Source organism: Erinaceus europaeus, chromosome X (genome assembly GCF_950295315.1).
Source record: "Erinaceus europaeus chromosome X, mEriEur2.1, whole genome shotgun sequence".
Classification (NCBI taxonomy): domain Eukaryota; kingdom Metazoa; phylum Chordata; class Mammalia; order Eulipotyphla; family Erinaceidae; genus Erinaceus; species Erinaceus europaeus.
The window spans coordinates 55,136,067-55,153,554 of NC_080185.1; the positions used below are offsets into that span (position 1 = coordinate 55,136,067).

General features: G+C 45.0%; 1 protein-coding gene across 2 annotated transcripts in view; it reads left to right on the forward strand.

The window, feature by feature from the left end:
• Positions 1–13,323, forward strand: part of LOC103120162 (collagen alpha-6(IV) chain) — a 414,904-nt gene extending 401,581 nt beyond the window's left edge. For both annotated transcript variants that reach the window (XM_060182558.1, XM_060182559.1), the window contains 8 exons: positions 1,200–1,316; positions 1,652–1,813; positions 2,018–2,116; positions 3,819–3,965; positions 4,852–4,968; positions 5,875–6,066; positions 9,290–9,576; positions 12,735–13,323. In XM_060182558.1, the coding sequence (XP_060038541.1) occupies positions 1,200–1,316; positions 1,652–1,813; positions 2,018–2,116; positions 3,819–3,965; positions 4,852–4,968; positions 5,875–6,066; positions 9,290–9,576; positions 12,735–12,995 (1,382 nt within the window). In that variant the 3' untranslated portion in view covers positions 12,996–13,323. The remainder of the gene's footprint in view (positions 1–1,199; positions 1,317–1,651; positions 1,814–2,017; positions 2,117–3,818; positions 3,966–4,851; positions 4,969–5,874; positions 6,067–9,289; positions 9,577–12,734) is intronic.
• Positions 13,324–17,488: the final 4,165 nt, after the last annotated feature.

A 17,488-nucleotide genomic window follows, 5' to 3' on the forward strand; every position in this document is an offset into this window, starting at 1 on the left:
GAATTTACTTTTGTATTTGGTGAAATACAGTGATTCAGTTTCATTCTTCTGCATGTTTCAACCCATTGTTTCCAACACCATTTGTTGAAGAGACTTTGCTTTCCCCATGTAATAGTCTGGGCCCCTTTGTCAAAGATTAGATGTCCATACATGTGGGGCCTCATTTCTGGGCTCTCAATTCTATTCCACTGGTCAGTGTGTCTGTTCATGTTCCAGTACCAAGCAGTTTTGATGACAATGGCCCTATAATACAGTTTGAGATCTGGGAGTGTGATGCCTCCGGTTCTGTTCTTTTTTCTCAAGATTGTTTTGGCAATTCTAGGTCTTTTCTGGTTCCAGATAAACATTTGTAGCATTTTTTCTATTCTCCTAAAAAATGTGCTTGGGATCTTGATGGGGATAGCATTAAATTTGTAGATGGCTCTGGGTAATATATTCATTTTGATGATGTTAATTCTTCCAACCCATGAACATGGAATATCTTTCTACTTCTTTGTGTCTTTTTCAATTTCTTTGAGTAGTGACTCATAATTTTCAGTATACAAGTCTTTCACTTCTTTGGTTAGGTTTACTCCTAAATATTTTATTGTTTTAGTTGCTATATCTTTCTTTCTCCATCCCCACTCAGTTTATTTGTCTTTATCAAATGGAATGGAATGGAATGGAAAGGAAAAAAAAAAGGGAAGGAAAGGGAAGGGAAAGGAAGGGAAGGGAGGGGAGGGGAGGGGAGGGGAAGGAAAGGAGGGGGAGGGGAGGGAAGCAAAAGCAAAGGGGGAAAATGGCCTCCAGGAGGGACGGATTGGTTGTGCAGGCACCCTGCCTTAGTGATAACCCTGGTTATTAGAAAAGAAAGGAGGGAAGGAAGGGAAGGAGGGAGGAGGGGGCACTGAGAAACTTCAGTTCAAGGTGCTAAAGTCACTCCTTCTCTTCTTCCTGATTTGGGGAAAATCTGCCTAAACTATTTGCAATACCAATGAAGTTGGGAGCTAGAGCTTTCCAAAGCACTCTTCTAAAACTCAGCGCCTGCTCGAAGTCCTTCTCTGTTGTGTTTGTCTGCGGACTACCAAGGAAAAATGCGGGGAGAGGCGCCCTCTGCTGACGTTCCCTAGTCTAACACCTAGCTAAGCGCTTCCATTTTCCCTGAAAGAGCTCCGCCCTCTTCTGGGCACACAGATCACTGCAGCCCCGTTTATTTGCAGGCTTCCCTGGTCTCCAAGGTCCAGTTGGTCTCCCTGGTGCCCCTGGCTTCTCCTTGCCTTCAGTCCTAGCAGGACAGCCTGGTGACCCCGGGCGACCAGGCCTAGATGGAGAACGAGGTAAAGACAAGAAGTCCAAAGAAAACTGGCCATGACATTTTGTCTGGAGTTTGGGAGGTCCCATACACAATTCATTTCTGTCCCTATTAGTGGACATGCATGAGTCTGCTCAGTCTTATAGAAGCCCCACCCCCACCAGACCCAGTAGTGTCTCAGGGGCCAGGAATAGGCTGCTAAAAGGGTTTGGGAAGATTTGGGCACTGTGACCCCACATACGGCAAAGATTCATGTTCTGCCCTAGAAATGGGCTTTGATTTCCTTACACTTACTAGGTCTTCAGTAGTGGCTGCTTCCTACTCCTCTGTCTCTCATCCCTTTTCTAATCTTATCCTTAGGACGCCCAGGCTCCCCTGGGTCCCCAGGACCTCCTGGGCCATCCTCGGATCAAGGTGACACCGGAGACCCTGGCTTCCCTGGCATCCCTGGCCCTCTAGGGCCTGAGGGAGACCAAGGCTTTCCAGGTCTTGCTGGCGTCCCTGGAGAGCTAGGACTGAAAGGTATGGCTTCCTGGATGGATGTTGGACCTATTGTAACTCCACATTCAGATGTGGCCCCTTCCAGCCACCCCATGAAGAGGGATTACAGATACTGGGAGGGTGTTATTCCTGCCCTCACCTTGGCCTAGTACCAAACCACCCCCCTCACTGCCACCAGCACCACCACAATGGGCCCTGACTTGCTCCCCCTTTGGACTTTGCCAGGCATGAAAGGTGATCCTGGCTTCATGGGAACTCCAGGCAAGGTTGGGCCACCTGGAGAACCAGGATTTCCTGGGATGAAGGGAAAAGCAGGGCCAAGAGGTGAGTTGAAAGCACCTTCTAGGCTGATCCTAAGCCTGATGGGCCTGGGGGTACCATTCCTTCAAGAGTCATCACTTACCAAACCACACCAAGAAAGCCTGGAGATCTGAAGGTTCTGGCTCAAGCTCCTGCAAAGAGGTATTGGTTCTACTTTCTGGGTACTTCTACCCCTGTTAGCTTCCAGGAGTGAAGGCCCCTGTTGCTATCCTGCAGTGGGTTCTGCCACTTACCTCCACTCTCTGCACCATGTACTAGATCACCACCCACCTGTTTGCTCAATCCGGAAGTGAAGTACCACCTTCTGCACCCTTCTCCCACTCTCCCCACTCATAGATACCAATGCATTAACAAGCCCAGGAGCTCAGATTTTCTACATCAGCCTGGTGCCCACTCACCTCTCACCTTCACTGCTACCTCCCAGAATCAAGCCACCAGAACTTCTTGTGTGACTCACCACAGTAACCCACCAACTGCTATCCCTGCTTCCAATGAGCACCTCACCCAACAATAATTTCTCCACAAACTGACTTGAGAAACTGTATCCAAATGTACATCATCTACTGGCTCCCTTTGGCGAAGGAAGAAATGAATTATGCTCCATAAGGGCCGTGTGACAATTCCCTCTTCATTCTCATTATCAACCTATCACAAGACTCTTTCAGTCATCCCAGAATGCCATACTGACTGAGCACAGGGCCTTTGCCCAGGCTAGTTCAGCTTTATGGAATGCCCTTTCCCCCATCTCATAATGTTTTTCATGGTTTCCACCTAAATACCACTGTTTATAAAAGCCACTCATCGATTTGTAAAGCACATTCTCCACCTTATAGGTATCTCTGCTCTCTCCCAGAGGCACTGCACTGTGCATTTCCAGCAATGTACTTCTCTCAGCATGCAATAAGATGAATGGTGTTTGTCAAGTGATGCACTTTCCATCTTTATCTCCATAAAGGTCTCTCTTAGGCCAGTGAAATAGCTCACTTGGATAGTACACTGCTTTGCCATGTGCATGAGCCAGGTTTGAGCCTGGTACCCACTACACTGAAAAAAGCTTCAGTACTTGCTCTCTTTCTTTTGTATTATCTCTCTCTCTCTCTCTCTCTCTCTCTCTCTCTCTCTCTTCTCTCATTCCAGAGTGGTGGAGTGAAGCCTTGGTGGTGACAAAAAAATCTATCTTACTCACAATTCTATCACCAGATCAACTAGAGCCTAACACAGTGTACGCACTTAAGAAGCACTAGTTCAGTGAATTAATGAGGAGATTGGCTTGTTAGGTTTGTTATAAAACAGCTGGCCAGGTTCCCTAGGCCGTGATGCTGTTATCCTCTAGAGTTGGACATAGCCATTCAACCTTTTTGAGACAGCGATAATAACCTTTCTGACCAGTGATAATTAAACACCTCAATAAATCAAAGGCTAAGGCCACCATATTTGCAATGAACTTGTCTGTTGTGTTGCCACACCTGGTGCTGAGTCCCAAGAAGACTAGATGAACATAACCTAGTCCCTGCACTCAAGAAGCTACCAATCTACTAAGGAGATAGATGGGTAGAGAGGACATTGTAAAAAGCATGGCAAGAGCTCCTGGGAGTAACCAGCAGGGATTATAGAGACAAACAGGAAGGGGAAAAAAGATGTAAACCCATCCTGGCTTCCTCCTGTGCCTCCCATTGACGCTTCCATTCTACCCAATTGCTCGCAGGCTTTGCTGGCCTACAAGGTGCCCCTGGAAAAACACCAGTTGCAGAAGTCTCCCAGGCCCCTCCTGGACCCTCAGGTCTACCAGGCATTGATGGTGTCCCTGGTCTCACAGGGGACCCCGGCATTCAAGGTCCTAGAGGACAACAAGGTGAGAAGGGTGCTGGGGAAAGGGGAAATCTTAGGGGAGCCAAGAGAGCCCAAGTGGGAGGATAGGGCAACTGTGGGAACCTCTACTCCAAAGAAGCACATCTGTCAAGTGTTTCCTCTGCTTCCAAATTTCTGGCCAAGTTGAGTAGTAGTTGTATTTGGCTTTAGAGAACATATGTGGGGGCCAGGTGGTGGTGCATCTGGTTAAGCGCACACATGACAGTGCAAAAGGATCCAGGTTCAACCCCCTGGTCCCCACCTATTCTGGGAAAGCTTCAAGAGTGGTGAAGTGCAGTTGAAGGTGTCTCTCTGTCTCTCTCCATTTCTATCTCCCTCACCTCTCTCAATTTCTCTCCATCTCTATCCAATAATAAATAAATAAAAATACTTATATAAAAAAGAGAACATATGTGCAGAGCACAGAAGCTGCTCCAGACAGTCGGTGGGGAACAAAGGGCACCAAATAAAGTAGAGGACTGGGAGACAGGAAGCCTGGCTTCAAATCCCAGGTTTGCCTCCCTCCACCCCACCCCAAGTAAATTAGCTGTTTCTCTGGCCTGCCTCCATACCCTCATTTCTGCTGTGGGACAACCAGTAGTTCCCATAAATACTTCCCAGCATTCTGGGAGGAAGAGAGGAAGGAAGCAAGAAACTGGTGCCAATGGGGTTTAGAACGGCTATATTCAGAGCCAGGAGACAGGGTAGAGATGCCCTGACACAAGAAAGGACAAGCCCATAAGGCTTGGCCCTTAATGCTAGATTCACTCCTAACTGGTAATGAGTGTGGTGACTAATGGACGTGACACAAGAACCCCCTTTGCTGAGGGAAGCTCCTCAGTGTCCTCCAATTGAGTAAGAACCCCAGAATGAGCCTTCTTTCCTTCCAGGCCCCAAAGGTTTACCTGGCATCCCCGGCAAAGATGGCCCCAATGGATACCCTGGTCCACCTGGGGCTCTTGGTGATCCTGGTCTCCCTGGACTACAAGGCCCACCAGGATATGAAGGTCTCTGGTGCTGTTGGGTTAAGGGGTACAGAGGACTTCAGTGAGGGTTTGAGGCTTGGGGTTGAGTCAAACTCACAAACCTGAGAATTAGAAAGCCTGACTATAAAGGTGGAAACCACTCAGATTAAAAATCTGAGCTCGAACCCCTTCGCTCCCCAGACCCTTCTGAGCCTGTGACTATTTCATTAGAACTCTTGCATTCTTGAAAGTGAAGGGCTATTCCAAACCCTCATCCAGGTTCTCTTCCAGTTCTTAAGAGCTATCGGTTCATTGTAGCATGACTCTTTACCTTCCCTTCTGGCAAGGAAGGGGGCCAGCAGGGCACACAGGGATTCTGGCATGGGTGGGAGAGATAACAAAATCTGAGATAAGGTCTGGCTGTTCTACCACTTACTTTCCATTTTATGGCAAAATAGTAAACCAGTTATACTGAATAGAAAACAGCTTCAAAGTTTAGTGGGAAGGTACTTAACTCCATCTTTTGTGGGGCAGGATTTTACTTTGCTAACTCCAACTCCACTCCCTTGCCTCTGGTTCAGCAAGTCTATATGTACTTTATCTCCTGTGACAACCTGCAAGGTCAGTCCAAGAAGCAATCTCTCTGTCCTATCCTTCCTTCCTAGAGCCAAGTAGCTATAGGAGAGAAATGACATCGTGTGCTCAATAACATGGGGACTGTCCCTGGACTCATCTGAGTTAGCATTCTATCTCCACCACTTACAGGCTGCAGGGTCTCTGAGGTTTTGTGTTCCCTCATCTATGAATTGGGGTGATCAGGTTGCCCTGAGGGTCAAGTAATCTGCATGTGTGCATGACATGCCTTGATCCATCATGTGTATGAAATGAGAGTCTTCTGATATGACTGGCTGCACCAGGCTTACCCTTTTTCTGTGCTCTCCTTCTCAGGAGCTCCAGGGAAGCAGGGCACCTTTGGAAGACCTGGACTGCCCGGGCAGAGTGTGCAAGTGGGCTACACCTTGGTGAAACACAGCCAGTCAGAACAGGTGCCACAGTGCCCTGTCGGGATGACTCAGCTGTGGGTGGGTTACAGCTTGCTGTTCGTGGAGGGGCAAGAGAAAGCCCATAACCAAGACCTCGGTAGGTACTGTCTCTGACAGTCAGTCTTGGTCACTTGTCTGCACAAGGACCTAGAGTGACCCTCCTTGCTCTTCTCAGCCCCTGGTGGCCCCACTGTTGGGCAATGGGTTATGAACAGTAGCACTTGGAATCAAGCAGATGTGGGTGCTGACAGCTGGCATTACCATTTACTAGCAGCATACCCCAGGACAAGTTACTCAATCTCTTTAAACTGCCAATTCTTCCTTAATGAGCGAGACTAATTTTAGTACTTACCTTGGAAACTGGTGCAAGAATTGCATGAGTCACCCAATGCCAAATGCTTACAACAACGTTTGGCACATATGAAGCATCCATTACATGTGAACAATTATTAGCAATGTTAAATACTATGACCCATGGGGCCATAGTGATTACCCAAGAATTAAATTGTATTAACTACAGGTATGCTGACCCTGAAAAGCACATTTAGTCTATTAAATGCTTGCTTTACAAAGCAGATTAATCAGGAATCATTATTCAGTTTATTTAAAGGATTCTTCGTGGCCAGAAGGTGGCTAGTAGAGCACATCTGTCACTATGTGTGAGGGCCTAGTTTTGAGTCCTGGGTTATCACACAGCAGAACCTGCATGTGGGAAGCTTCACAAATAGTGGAGTTGCTGCTGTAGTATCTAGCCCCCATCTCTCTCCTCCTCTCCCTCCCCCTCCCTCTTACTCTCTATATCTTGCTGCCTCTCACTTTCTATCTAGAGGAAAGAAAAACATGACTGTTGAAAGCGTTGGCATCAGGGGCCAGGCAGTGGTGCACCTGGTTAAGCACACACATTACAGTGTGCAAGGACCCAGGTTCAAGCCCCTGGTCCCCACCTGCAGGGGGAAAGCTTCAGAGGCAGGATTGCAGGTGTCTCTCTGTCTCTCCCCCTCTCAATTTCTTTATCCAGCACTAAATAAATAAAAAGAAAAAAGAAAGGAAGGAAGAGTTGGGATCAGGCAGGCACTTAGCCCCAGCAATTAGTGTCAGAAAAAAATCTTTGGGGGCTGGGTGATGGTGCACCCAGTTGAACATGCATGTTATCAAGTACAGGGACTCAAGTTCATGCCCCTTGTCCCCATCTTCTGGCAGGGAAGCTTCATGAGTGGCAAAGCAGAGCTGCAAGGTGTCTCTATTTTTCTTTCCCTTTCCAGCTCCCTTTCCTCTCTCAATTTCTCTCTGTCCTATAAACTTGTGTGTGTGTGTGTGTGTGTGTGTGTGTGTGTGTGTGTGTGTGTGTGATTTAATAATGATTGACAAGATTGTGGAATAACAGAGGTACAATTCCATACAGTTTCCACCACCAGAGTTCCATATCCCCTCCCCTCTATTGAAAGTGTTCCTATTCTTTATCTCTCTGGGAATATAGACCAAAGGTCTTTATGGGATGCAGATGCTGGACGGCCTAACTTCCATAATTACTTCTGCACTGGACCTGGGTGTTGACAGGTCAATCCATACCCCCAGCCTCTTTCTGTTTTTGTCTAGTGGGATAGGGCTCTGGGGCGGTGTGGTTACAGGACAGACTGGAGAGTTCATCAGCCCAAGGATGTCAGGTTGGCGTCATAGCAGCATCTGCAACTTGGTGACTGAAAAACATTAACATATAAAGCAGGACAATTTGTTTAATAATCAGGAACCTAAAGGTAAACTTATATCAGATGAAATTTGGAGTCTTCATATTGAAAGGAGCTAGTAAATCTATTATAGGTATATTCCAAGGGGGCCATGACTTTACTAATTTTTGACCAAGCCCAACAGCTAACATGCAGGTAGGTTAGGAGTATTATCAGGGAAGGTGGTGTCAGAGTTGAGGATAGAACTAGAAAGCTGGGGGAGCTGGGCGGTAGCGCAGCGGGTTAAGCGCAAGTGGCGCTAAGCGCAAGGACCGGCATGAGGATCCCGGTTCGAGCGTCCGGCTCCCCACCTGCAGGGGAGTCGCTTCACAGGCGGTGAAGCAGATCTGCAGGTGTCTGTCTTTCTCTCCTCCTCTCTGTCTTCCCCTCCTCTCTCCATTTCTCTCTGTCCTATCCAACGACAACGACATTAACTACAACAACAATAAAAAGACAACAAGGGCAACAAAAAGGAAGATAAATAAATAAAATTACAAAAAAAAAAAAAGAATGGTTAACTTAAAAAAAAAAAAAAGAACTAGAAAGCTGGATCAGGGCAGAGAGCAGAGAGTAGCTCCCAAGTATGAGAAAAGTATATGAATACCATCATGGGCCCTGGTCTATATCTGTGTTCTATAATTTTGTTAGAAAGTGTGCCACCCAAAATGGAACTAAGGAGTCCTTTGAGGTAGGAAAGGTCTCACTAGGATATTAGAGCTGGTGGGTTGACATCCCAAACCTGGTGCTTCTGGACATAGTACGAAGTGAAACATGTTGAGGTAGCACTGGATACACTGACATTTTTTTAATTTGAACTTTTCATCATAATCATCCCTGGTTTATTGGAAATAGAACTTGAAGGGGCCAGACACTGTTGTATCCAGTAGAGCACACACATTCCCATGTTCAGGGATCCAGGTTCAAGCCCTCATTCTTCACTTGCAGGGTAGAGGCTTTATGAGCAGTGAAGCAGTGCTACAGGTCTCTCTCTTTTTCTCTCCCTCTTGAGGTCCCCCTTATCTCTCAATTTCTGTCTCAGTACAAAAAAAGGATTGCCAAGAGCAGTGAATTGGTCATTCAGGCACCAAGACCTAGCAATAACCCTGGTAGCAAATAACAATAATAACAACAAATGAGAATTTTTACAATTAAAAATAGATTTGCACATGGCGCAAAGTTCAAAGACCCATAGAAGAATCTCAGTTCGAGCCCCTGGCTCCCCACCTGCAGGAGAGTCACTTCACAAGTGGTGAATCAGGTCTACAGGTGTCTATCTTTCTCTTCCCCTCTCTGTCTTCCCCTCCTCTCTCCATTTCTCTCTGTCCTATACAACAATGATGACATCAGTAATAACTGTAGCAATAAAATAAGAGCAACAAAAGGAATAAATAAATAAAATATTAAAAAATATATTTGATCAAAATAATTCAGTGGCCATGGATGGTACAGAGAGGTGTCTTCACTCTGCTATAAACAAATGGTTGGCTGGGAACTTATAGCATCATCCAGCCCAGCCTCAGTTTCTTTTGGAGAATTCCAGCCCTGCCCCTCCCTTTGCCAGGCCTTGCCTAACTCTGCCTACCTTCTATCCTTCAGGGTTTGCTGGCTCCTGCCTACCCCGATTTAGCACCATGCCCTTCATCTACTGCAACATCAATGAAGTGTGCCACTATGCTGGGCGGAATGACAAATCCTACTGGCTCTCCACCACGGCCCCTATCCCCATGATGCCCGTTGGCCCGACTCACATCCCCCAGTACATCAGCCGCTGCTCCGTGTGTGAGGCACCGTCACGGGCCATTGCAGTGCACAGCCAGGATGTCACCATCCCACAGTGTCCCCTTGGCTGGCGCAGCCTGTGGATTGGGTACTCCTTCCTTATGGTAAGACCCTGTACTTGCCCCTCCCCCCCTACACAATGTAGATGCAGAGGGTAGGAAGCTCTAGCAGGCACCTTCAGACTGGTCTCCACATTCAAAGACACTGGGCAGAAAGTATGGCATGTGAAAAGAAGGAAGATAATCAGCCTGTGCTTATATGAAGAGAAGAGGACCCAGATCTGTATGAATGAGCAGAAAGTGGCAGCCTGCACCCAGTGGCTCAAGGCTGAGACTATCTGCAACTCACAAAGTTCCCGGCATCTTCATGCCTTTGCTTCTATTACACCATAAGCAAGGGAAGGAGCCTACTGTGATCTAGATGGACAGTGAGGGATCAGCTGTCCCACCCAGGATCAGGTCACTTTATCACTTGTCACACATAGGGTGCAGGTGTATGGCATTCTCCATTTTTATTCCCTCCCCACATCAACATCCTCTAGCCATTGGCATCTCCTTTCAGGAGACTCAGGTGAAGGCATGATTTGTTTATTTATTCTTCTGGGGGTTTGTTGCCTCTCCACTAGTTAGAAGGCAGTGGCCAGCAGGCTGTGTGTCTTGCTAAGAAAGAGTTAAAGGAGACCAAGAGAAGGCTCACATTGTAAAACACACACATTACTATTTGAAAGGACCTGGGTTTAAGCGCCTGACCACCACATGGCAGCTTCATAAGCAGTACTGCAGCCTGCGCCCCCCCCCTCCTTTATCTGAGGAAAAGAGAGTACCCTGAGAGCAGTGTAAACTCTGGTGACAAAAAACAAACAAACAAAAACCTGAGAACATCTGTAAGGATGCATTCCCTGAATGGCTGGGGACCTTTCAAATCCTTGGCTTAGATAACTCCCAGGGAACACAAGTGTAGCACTCAGTCACTGGAGTACTGTGCTTCAGCAGAACATCTTACCCAGGTTGCCAGGGGGCAATGTGATCAGAGCACGTTTGAAGAAATCCCAGTGACCACAATTCCCTTTACATTAGTGCACCTGCCTGGAAGGAAGTACTGCCTTGTTTTGCTCTTTGTGGATTGGGAAGTTTATTACAATACATAATGCAGTCAGCTCACCTATCCTTCTGTCCTGTGCACCACACAGACCAAGGAATACATAGAGAAGGCCATGGACATCTACAAGGAATGGTACAAGAACTGCAGATTACACCTGCTTTGTTTATGAGCACACTAATTTAAAGAACCACTTTCTTCTTCTTTTCACACAATTCTAACCTATTTGCATTCTTATTTTCTCCAGGAATTGTGTGAAAGTGGGAATCTGGGCTTCCTAGAAAGATATCTGGAAACAATAAGCATGCTTACTACATACCTGAGTATAGGAAATTTGTCCAACACAAAAACTAACATTCACAACACATCCTGCAGTTTAAATGCACCGTGTCAAAACAATACTTTTGGGGATCATTTCTATAGTTTCTTAAAATCCACAGTATTTGGGAGGTGAGTGGTGGCTCACACAGTAATGTGCACATGTTACCATGCACAAAGACTTGGCTTCAGGCCCCCAGACCCCACCTGCAGTAGGGAAGCTTTACAAGCAGTGCTACAGGGATCCCTTCTCTGTCTCTAAATCGTCTATTAAAATAATGGCCAGTGAGTATGGCAAAGATATACAGGTACCCAGTCTTAGTGATGAATCTGGTGGCAACAACAACAATAATATCCAGTATCTACCATCTAAAAAGACGGGGACATGTATTGTTTATTCTGGAAAGTTTTCTGAGGATCAAAATTAGGAAAACTATGATGTTTCCTTTATTAAGAATGGTCATTTGTAATGGAGTCTCATTCTCCCAGAGTCTTGTATTACCAAAGCAGAACTTGAAGTAAGGATATCCTGGACATGCAAATTGGACATGTTTCCAATTGGCCATTTGCTGAAAGTGGTTTATATCATTCCTTTTCCATACCTCCTACAGTTCAAAACTGATGGGAAGAAGGTTAAGAGGGTGTGAAACCTCCTAGGCTATGTCTTAGGTGGAACATGAAGGAATCACGTTAAGTGAAATAAGTTAAAAGAAAGATAAATAACAGATGATCTCACACATAAGTGGAATTTAAGAAACAAGGCAAGAAAATGGAAAGAGGCTCAAGTTTGGACTGAGTGGGTACATTGCAGCAAATCAAAAGACTTTGGACTAAGGGAGTGACACAGAGGGAAGACATCAGGTCTCCATTACAAGATGAACAATGAAGAGGAACTTGGGTTGGTAATAGGAGTAGTGTGCAGACACACAGGGAGATAAGAAAATGCACTTAAGTGTCAACAACTGTCCTATACACCATTACTTCCCCCAATAAAACGATTTTAATAAAAGATACAGGTGTGGAGAGGGCAAGTGAACAGAGAGGGACAGCCACTTCTGGGTATAGTGACAGGAAACTCTTAGCTCATGAGTTAAGGGGATGTCCCAAATGGGAAACTTCAATTTATATGCTGAGTGGGCAGGTGCTAAAGTGAAAACTAGGAAGCTTGGCTAAACACAAGGTTGGCTTGTCCTCCACAGATCACCAACTCTTTGTGGCACACTAAATCAAACTTATAGGGAGTTCTAATGCAGGCTTGTCATTTCAGAAATAAAACTATTGACAGCTAGACTGAGGAGAGATAGACCCATTGGTGGGTTCATCTGTGGGGAAGTGTTCTCTTCCTTCAAAGTGCTGTCAGAAGAACCTCATTCCTCAGCCTATTGCATTGTCCTTTCTCACACTTGCCTAGCTGCAGAAATAAATGATGGGGACATCCACTTATTAACATACCACAGAACTCAGTGAAATACAGCAGTTTGGGAAACACTGGCTTCAATGTAGAGCTACCCATACACAGGGGGTTTGGAGGGATCTAGGGAGTGTGTGTGTGTGTGTGTGTGTGTGTGTGTGTGTGTGTGTGTGTGTGTGAGAGAGAGAGAGAGAGAGAGAGAGATCAGGAGGGGTGGTCCTGTCCTGAGTAGCTATGGGGGGTGGAGGGGATAAGGGGTAAGCAGAGATGCCTGTCCCCAGACACAGCTTGTGGTATACTGACTAGAATCTGGGATGAACCAAGAGGCCAGAGTCTTGGCAGGGAGCATAGTGCCTACTGGAGCAGCAGGAGCAGCAAGGCAGTTGTCACTGTTGAGTGGGCACAGCTCAGCCATCACCTTTCTGTCTGTTGCAGCACACAGCGGCAGGGGCTGAGGGTGGAGGACAGTCCCTGGTGTCACCTGGCTCCTGCTTGGAGGACTTCCGGGCCACTCCTTTCATTGAGTGCAGTGGTGCCCGTGGTACCTGCCACTACTACGCCAACGAATACAGCTTCTGGCTGACGACCGTGGAGGAGAGGCAGCAATTTGGGGAGGAGCCTGTCTCAGAGTCACTGAAAGCAGGGCAGCTCCGCAACCGGGTCAGCCGCTGCCAGGTGTGCACGAAAAGCTTGTAGGCTGGTACCTGCCACTTTATTCTTCCTAGCAGTTCACCTCACAAGCCCAAAGAAGGACAGCTTAAGCCCTCTTGCTCATCTCTTCCCCATCAGAGGTGCATTTGAGCAGACTGGACTCAGGACACCACTACCTTCAGGCCCAGCTGGTGAGCCTGCACTGCTGAGATATGCTGTCCCATTTCAGTCAACCTGGTGCTGTAATTTTCTTCAGCTATTCTGGTGACTACTCTTGGTTACCTCAAAATGACCTGATGGGCTACCACCTTCTTAGACTGCCAACTTTTCAAACTCTGTTTATCGCAAAGCTCCCTGTAATAGTGAATAAAAATTTTTTTTGAAGTTTCGAGATTCCTGCTCATGATTTGATTTAAACCAGAACCCAGTGTTCTGCATTTAAAAATAAAAATTTTCCGGCAATCTTGCACTGTGTAATGGCACACTGGGTTGAACACATACATTACTATGCACAAGGACCTAAGTTTCAGTCTCCACTTCCCACCTACATGGAGGACACTTCACAAGGGGTGAAGCAGGTTTGTGGTTGTCTTTCTTTCTTTATTCCTCTCTATCTTCCCCCTCCCCTTTCAATTTTTATCTGTCCTATCAAATAAAATAGAAAAGAAAAAAAAAGGAAAAATGGCCATAGGGAGCAGTGGATTCATAGTGCTGGCACTGAGCCTCAGTGGTAACACTGGTGATAAGTAAATAAATAGGGGGCCGGCAGTAGCACAGTGGGTTAAGTGCACATGGTATGAAGCACAGGGACCAGTGTAAGGATCCTGGTTCGAGCCTTCAACTCCCCACCTGTAAGAGGGTCATTTCACAAGTGGTAAAGTAGGTCTGCAGGTGCCTATCTTTATTTCCCCCTTTCTGTCTTCCTCTTTTGATTTCTCTCTGTCCATTTCAGCAACAACAACAGCAATAACAACAACAACAACAACAACAAAGGTGACAATAAGGGCAACAAAATGGGAAAAATGGCCTCCAGGAGCAGTGGATTCGTAGTGCAGGCACCAAACTCCAGTGATAACCCTGGAGGCAAAATAAAAATAAAATAAAAAGAAAGAAATAAAAGGGGCTGGGTGGTGGTGCACCTGGTTGAGCATGTGTGTTACAATGTGCGAGGACCCTGGTTTGAGCCCCCAGTCCCCACCTGCAGGGGGAAGCTTTGCAAGTGGTGAAGCAGTGCTACAGGTGTCTCTCTGTCTCTCTCCCTATCTTACCCCTTCCCTCTAGATTTCTGGCTATCTCTATCCAATAAATAAAAATTTAAAAAACTAATAAAGTGATGCTCTGACTTAAAAAATAGAAAATAAATGAATAAATAAATAAATACCTTGCTGGACATTTATGGATGTCTTGATTCTGCACAGGACAAGCCCTACTTTTTTTTCATAAACATATTTTATTTATTTATTGGATAGAGACAGAAAGAAATTGAGAGGAAGAGAAGAGAGGAAGAGAGACACCTGCAGCACTGATTTAGTACTTGTGAAGTTTTCCCCCTGCAGGCGCAACCAGGGACTTGAACTCAAATCCTGAACATTGTAACATAGGCGCTCAACTAGGTGCACCACCATCTGGCCCCAAGGGAGGTGCTCTGACAATTTTTTTTCAATTATAAACTTCCCAGAACACTTTGTAACTATGTCGACATGAGGCAATTCCTTCAGGATGGTTCTTAACTTAAATATTGGGTTGTTGGAAATGTCATGATACGTTTTTGCATAGAAAATCATATAGAACTACATCAAGACTTTTCTGGCAGTCCAATATTAAATAAAATGTGCCAACACAGACAGAGCCCGCCAGTATAATCTGAATTATTTTTACCTTCACTTCCTATTTAAATAATATACATGGTGTCAGTTTTTTACCTGTGAAATAAATTAATTAAAAATGAACATTTAACTCTTTGGGAATTAGTGAAAACTTTTCTCAAGCACATCCAACTACAATGTATGAGTACCACTGGAGCCATGGGATTCCCGCTAAGCTTTACAACAAATAAAAAATACAATTAAAGTCAGGGGGTAATGGGGATGGGTGAAGTGCACATGTTACAGTGTGTAGGGACCCAGGTTCAAGCCCCTTAGTCCCCACCTGCAGGGGGAAAGCTTTGCAAGTGGTGAAGCAGGGCTGCAGATGTCTCTCTGTCTCTCTCCCTCTCTATCTCCCCCTCCGTCTCAATTTCTGGCTGTTTTTATCCAATAAATAAAGATAAATGCAAAAATAAAAATAATAAATAAATGAGAGCTAAAAAAATGCAGGGGGTAGAAAGAGTCCTCGAATAAGCAATAAATCCATAGCCTGTGTCAGGGTAAATCTACAACTACTTTTTATCTCTGTCACATGCTAGAGTTCAAGGAAAGAAATTCTATGCTTCCAGAGCCTCAGGACTATTTACCAATAAATAAAATGAGAGAAATTTTGAAATTGCTGAAGTAAAATTAAGATAGCTACACAAATAGAGGATGTACATAAAATGCATCCTCTGGGAGGATAAGCAAGAAATTAATAACAGGGAGTTGGGCAGTAGCACAGTGGGTTAAGCGCACGTGGCACAAAGCGCAAGGACCGGCATAATAAGGATCGTGGTTCAAGCCCCCGGCTCCCCACCTGCAGGGGAGTCGCTTCACAAGTGGTGAAGCAGGTCTGCAGCTGTCTTTCTCTCCCCCTCTCTGTCTTCCTCTCCTCCCTTGATTTCTCTCTGTCCTATCCAACAACGACATCAATAACAATAATAATAACTACAATAATAAAACAAGGGCAACTAAAGGGAATAAATATTTTTAAAAATTTTAAAAAGAAATTAATAACATTGGAAGCTTTCGTGGGAGGGGAGTGACCTGTAGGAGGGAGAGATTTCACTAGAAACCATTTTGAATCTTACATATTTTTAATCACTGGAAACTATGACCTGCTGCAAACAACAATGACAAAAAGTGGAATTTAAGGAAGCAAGTATTCCAATATACCTGAATACACAAAGACTTGGTTTTGTGCTAGCTTTCAAACTCAAGTTACTGGTCTTCCTCAGGACCAAGCTGAAGATGGAGGTGGAATCCATACAGTATAAGAGAGCCAGGAGAAGAAAATAGGAAGACACTACTGGGACTGAGGTACATCCATGTAGGACCCTGGATAACAAGGTCATTATGAGGAATACCTATTTTTACTTCTTTTTAAAAAATTTTTATTTATAAAAAGGAAACACTGAAAAACCACTGGATAAGTGGGGTACAACTCCACACAATTCCCACCACCAGAACTCCGTATCCCATCCCCTCTCCTGATAACTTTCACATTCTTTATCCCTCTGGGAGTATGGACCTAGGATCATTATAGGGTACAGAAGATGGAAGTGGGGTTTACAGTGAACAATATGAATACCTATTTTTTAAAAAAAATTATTGAAATTCAAAATCTTGCCAGTCCTGAAATTAAATCATTTAAAAAACTTTTTCAGTATTTTTAACTTTTATTAATATTTATTTATTGAGTGGAGACAAAAACTGATATGGAAAGGAGAGATAGAGAGGGAGCGAGAAAGCTAGATACCTGAAACACTACTTCACCACTCATGAAACTTGCCCCCCTACAGGTGGCGCCTGGGGGCTTGAACCTGGGTACATGGTTACATGTGCACTCTACTGGGTATACCACCCAAACCTAGCCCCTATAACATGGACTTGTATTTGATGCACAAATTAATTGTCACCCACCACTGGAATACTTGTAATTATGACTGCTGATTAAAATGGACTCTCATTCAAAGACAATTTTTAGTGTCCCAGAAAGGTTCAGTCCACAATCAGCAAACTGCAGCCTAAGGGTGGGCCAAATCCAAGTCGCCAACTGTTTTTCTTATAGTTTCGTTCTTTTTTCCTTTCCTTCCTTCCTTCCTTCCTTCCTTCCTTCCTTCCTTCCTTCCTTCCTTCCTTTCTCCCTCCCTCCCCCTCCCTCCCTCTCTCTCACTCTCTTTCTCTTTCTTTCTTTCTTTCTTTTTTTCTTTCTTTCTTTCCAGCCACAAGAGGGGATACTGTGAATAAGATGTTGGCCTCTAAAGCATGAAGTCCCAAGTTCAATCCCTGCATACCAATGTTAGAATGTTCTATTTTTTCTCTCCTTAATACATAAGCAGATCTTTAAAAAACAGACAAAAAATTGTATTGGCTTATAGCCCAACACTTTGGCATGCATATTGACTATTCCTGCCTTTGTGCTTCAGTAGTAGAGCTGAGTAGATAGCCTACAGAGCCTAAAATGTTTATTATGACCCTTTACAGAAAAAAACCTTGATGGCTCTTTATTCAAGTGATCATTTTGTTGTTTTAAAAACAAGAAGATATCTGATAAGATAGCTATAAGGATGTGGGACCATGACCTAAACAAGAAATATACCAACCAACACATTTGATGTAATTTCTTTGACTTTTCAATATAAATCACAATGATTTTTAAAACAGACATTTAAATCATTGAACAGGAAC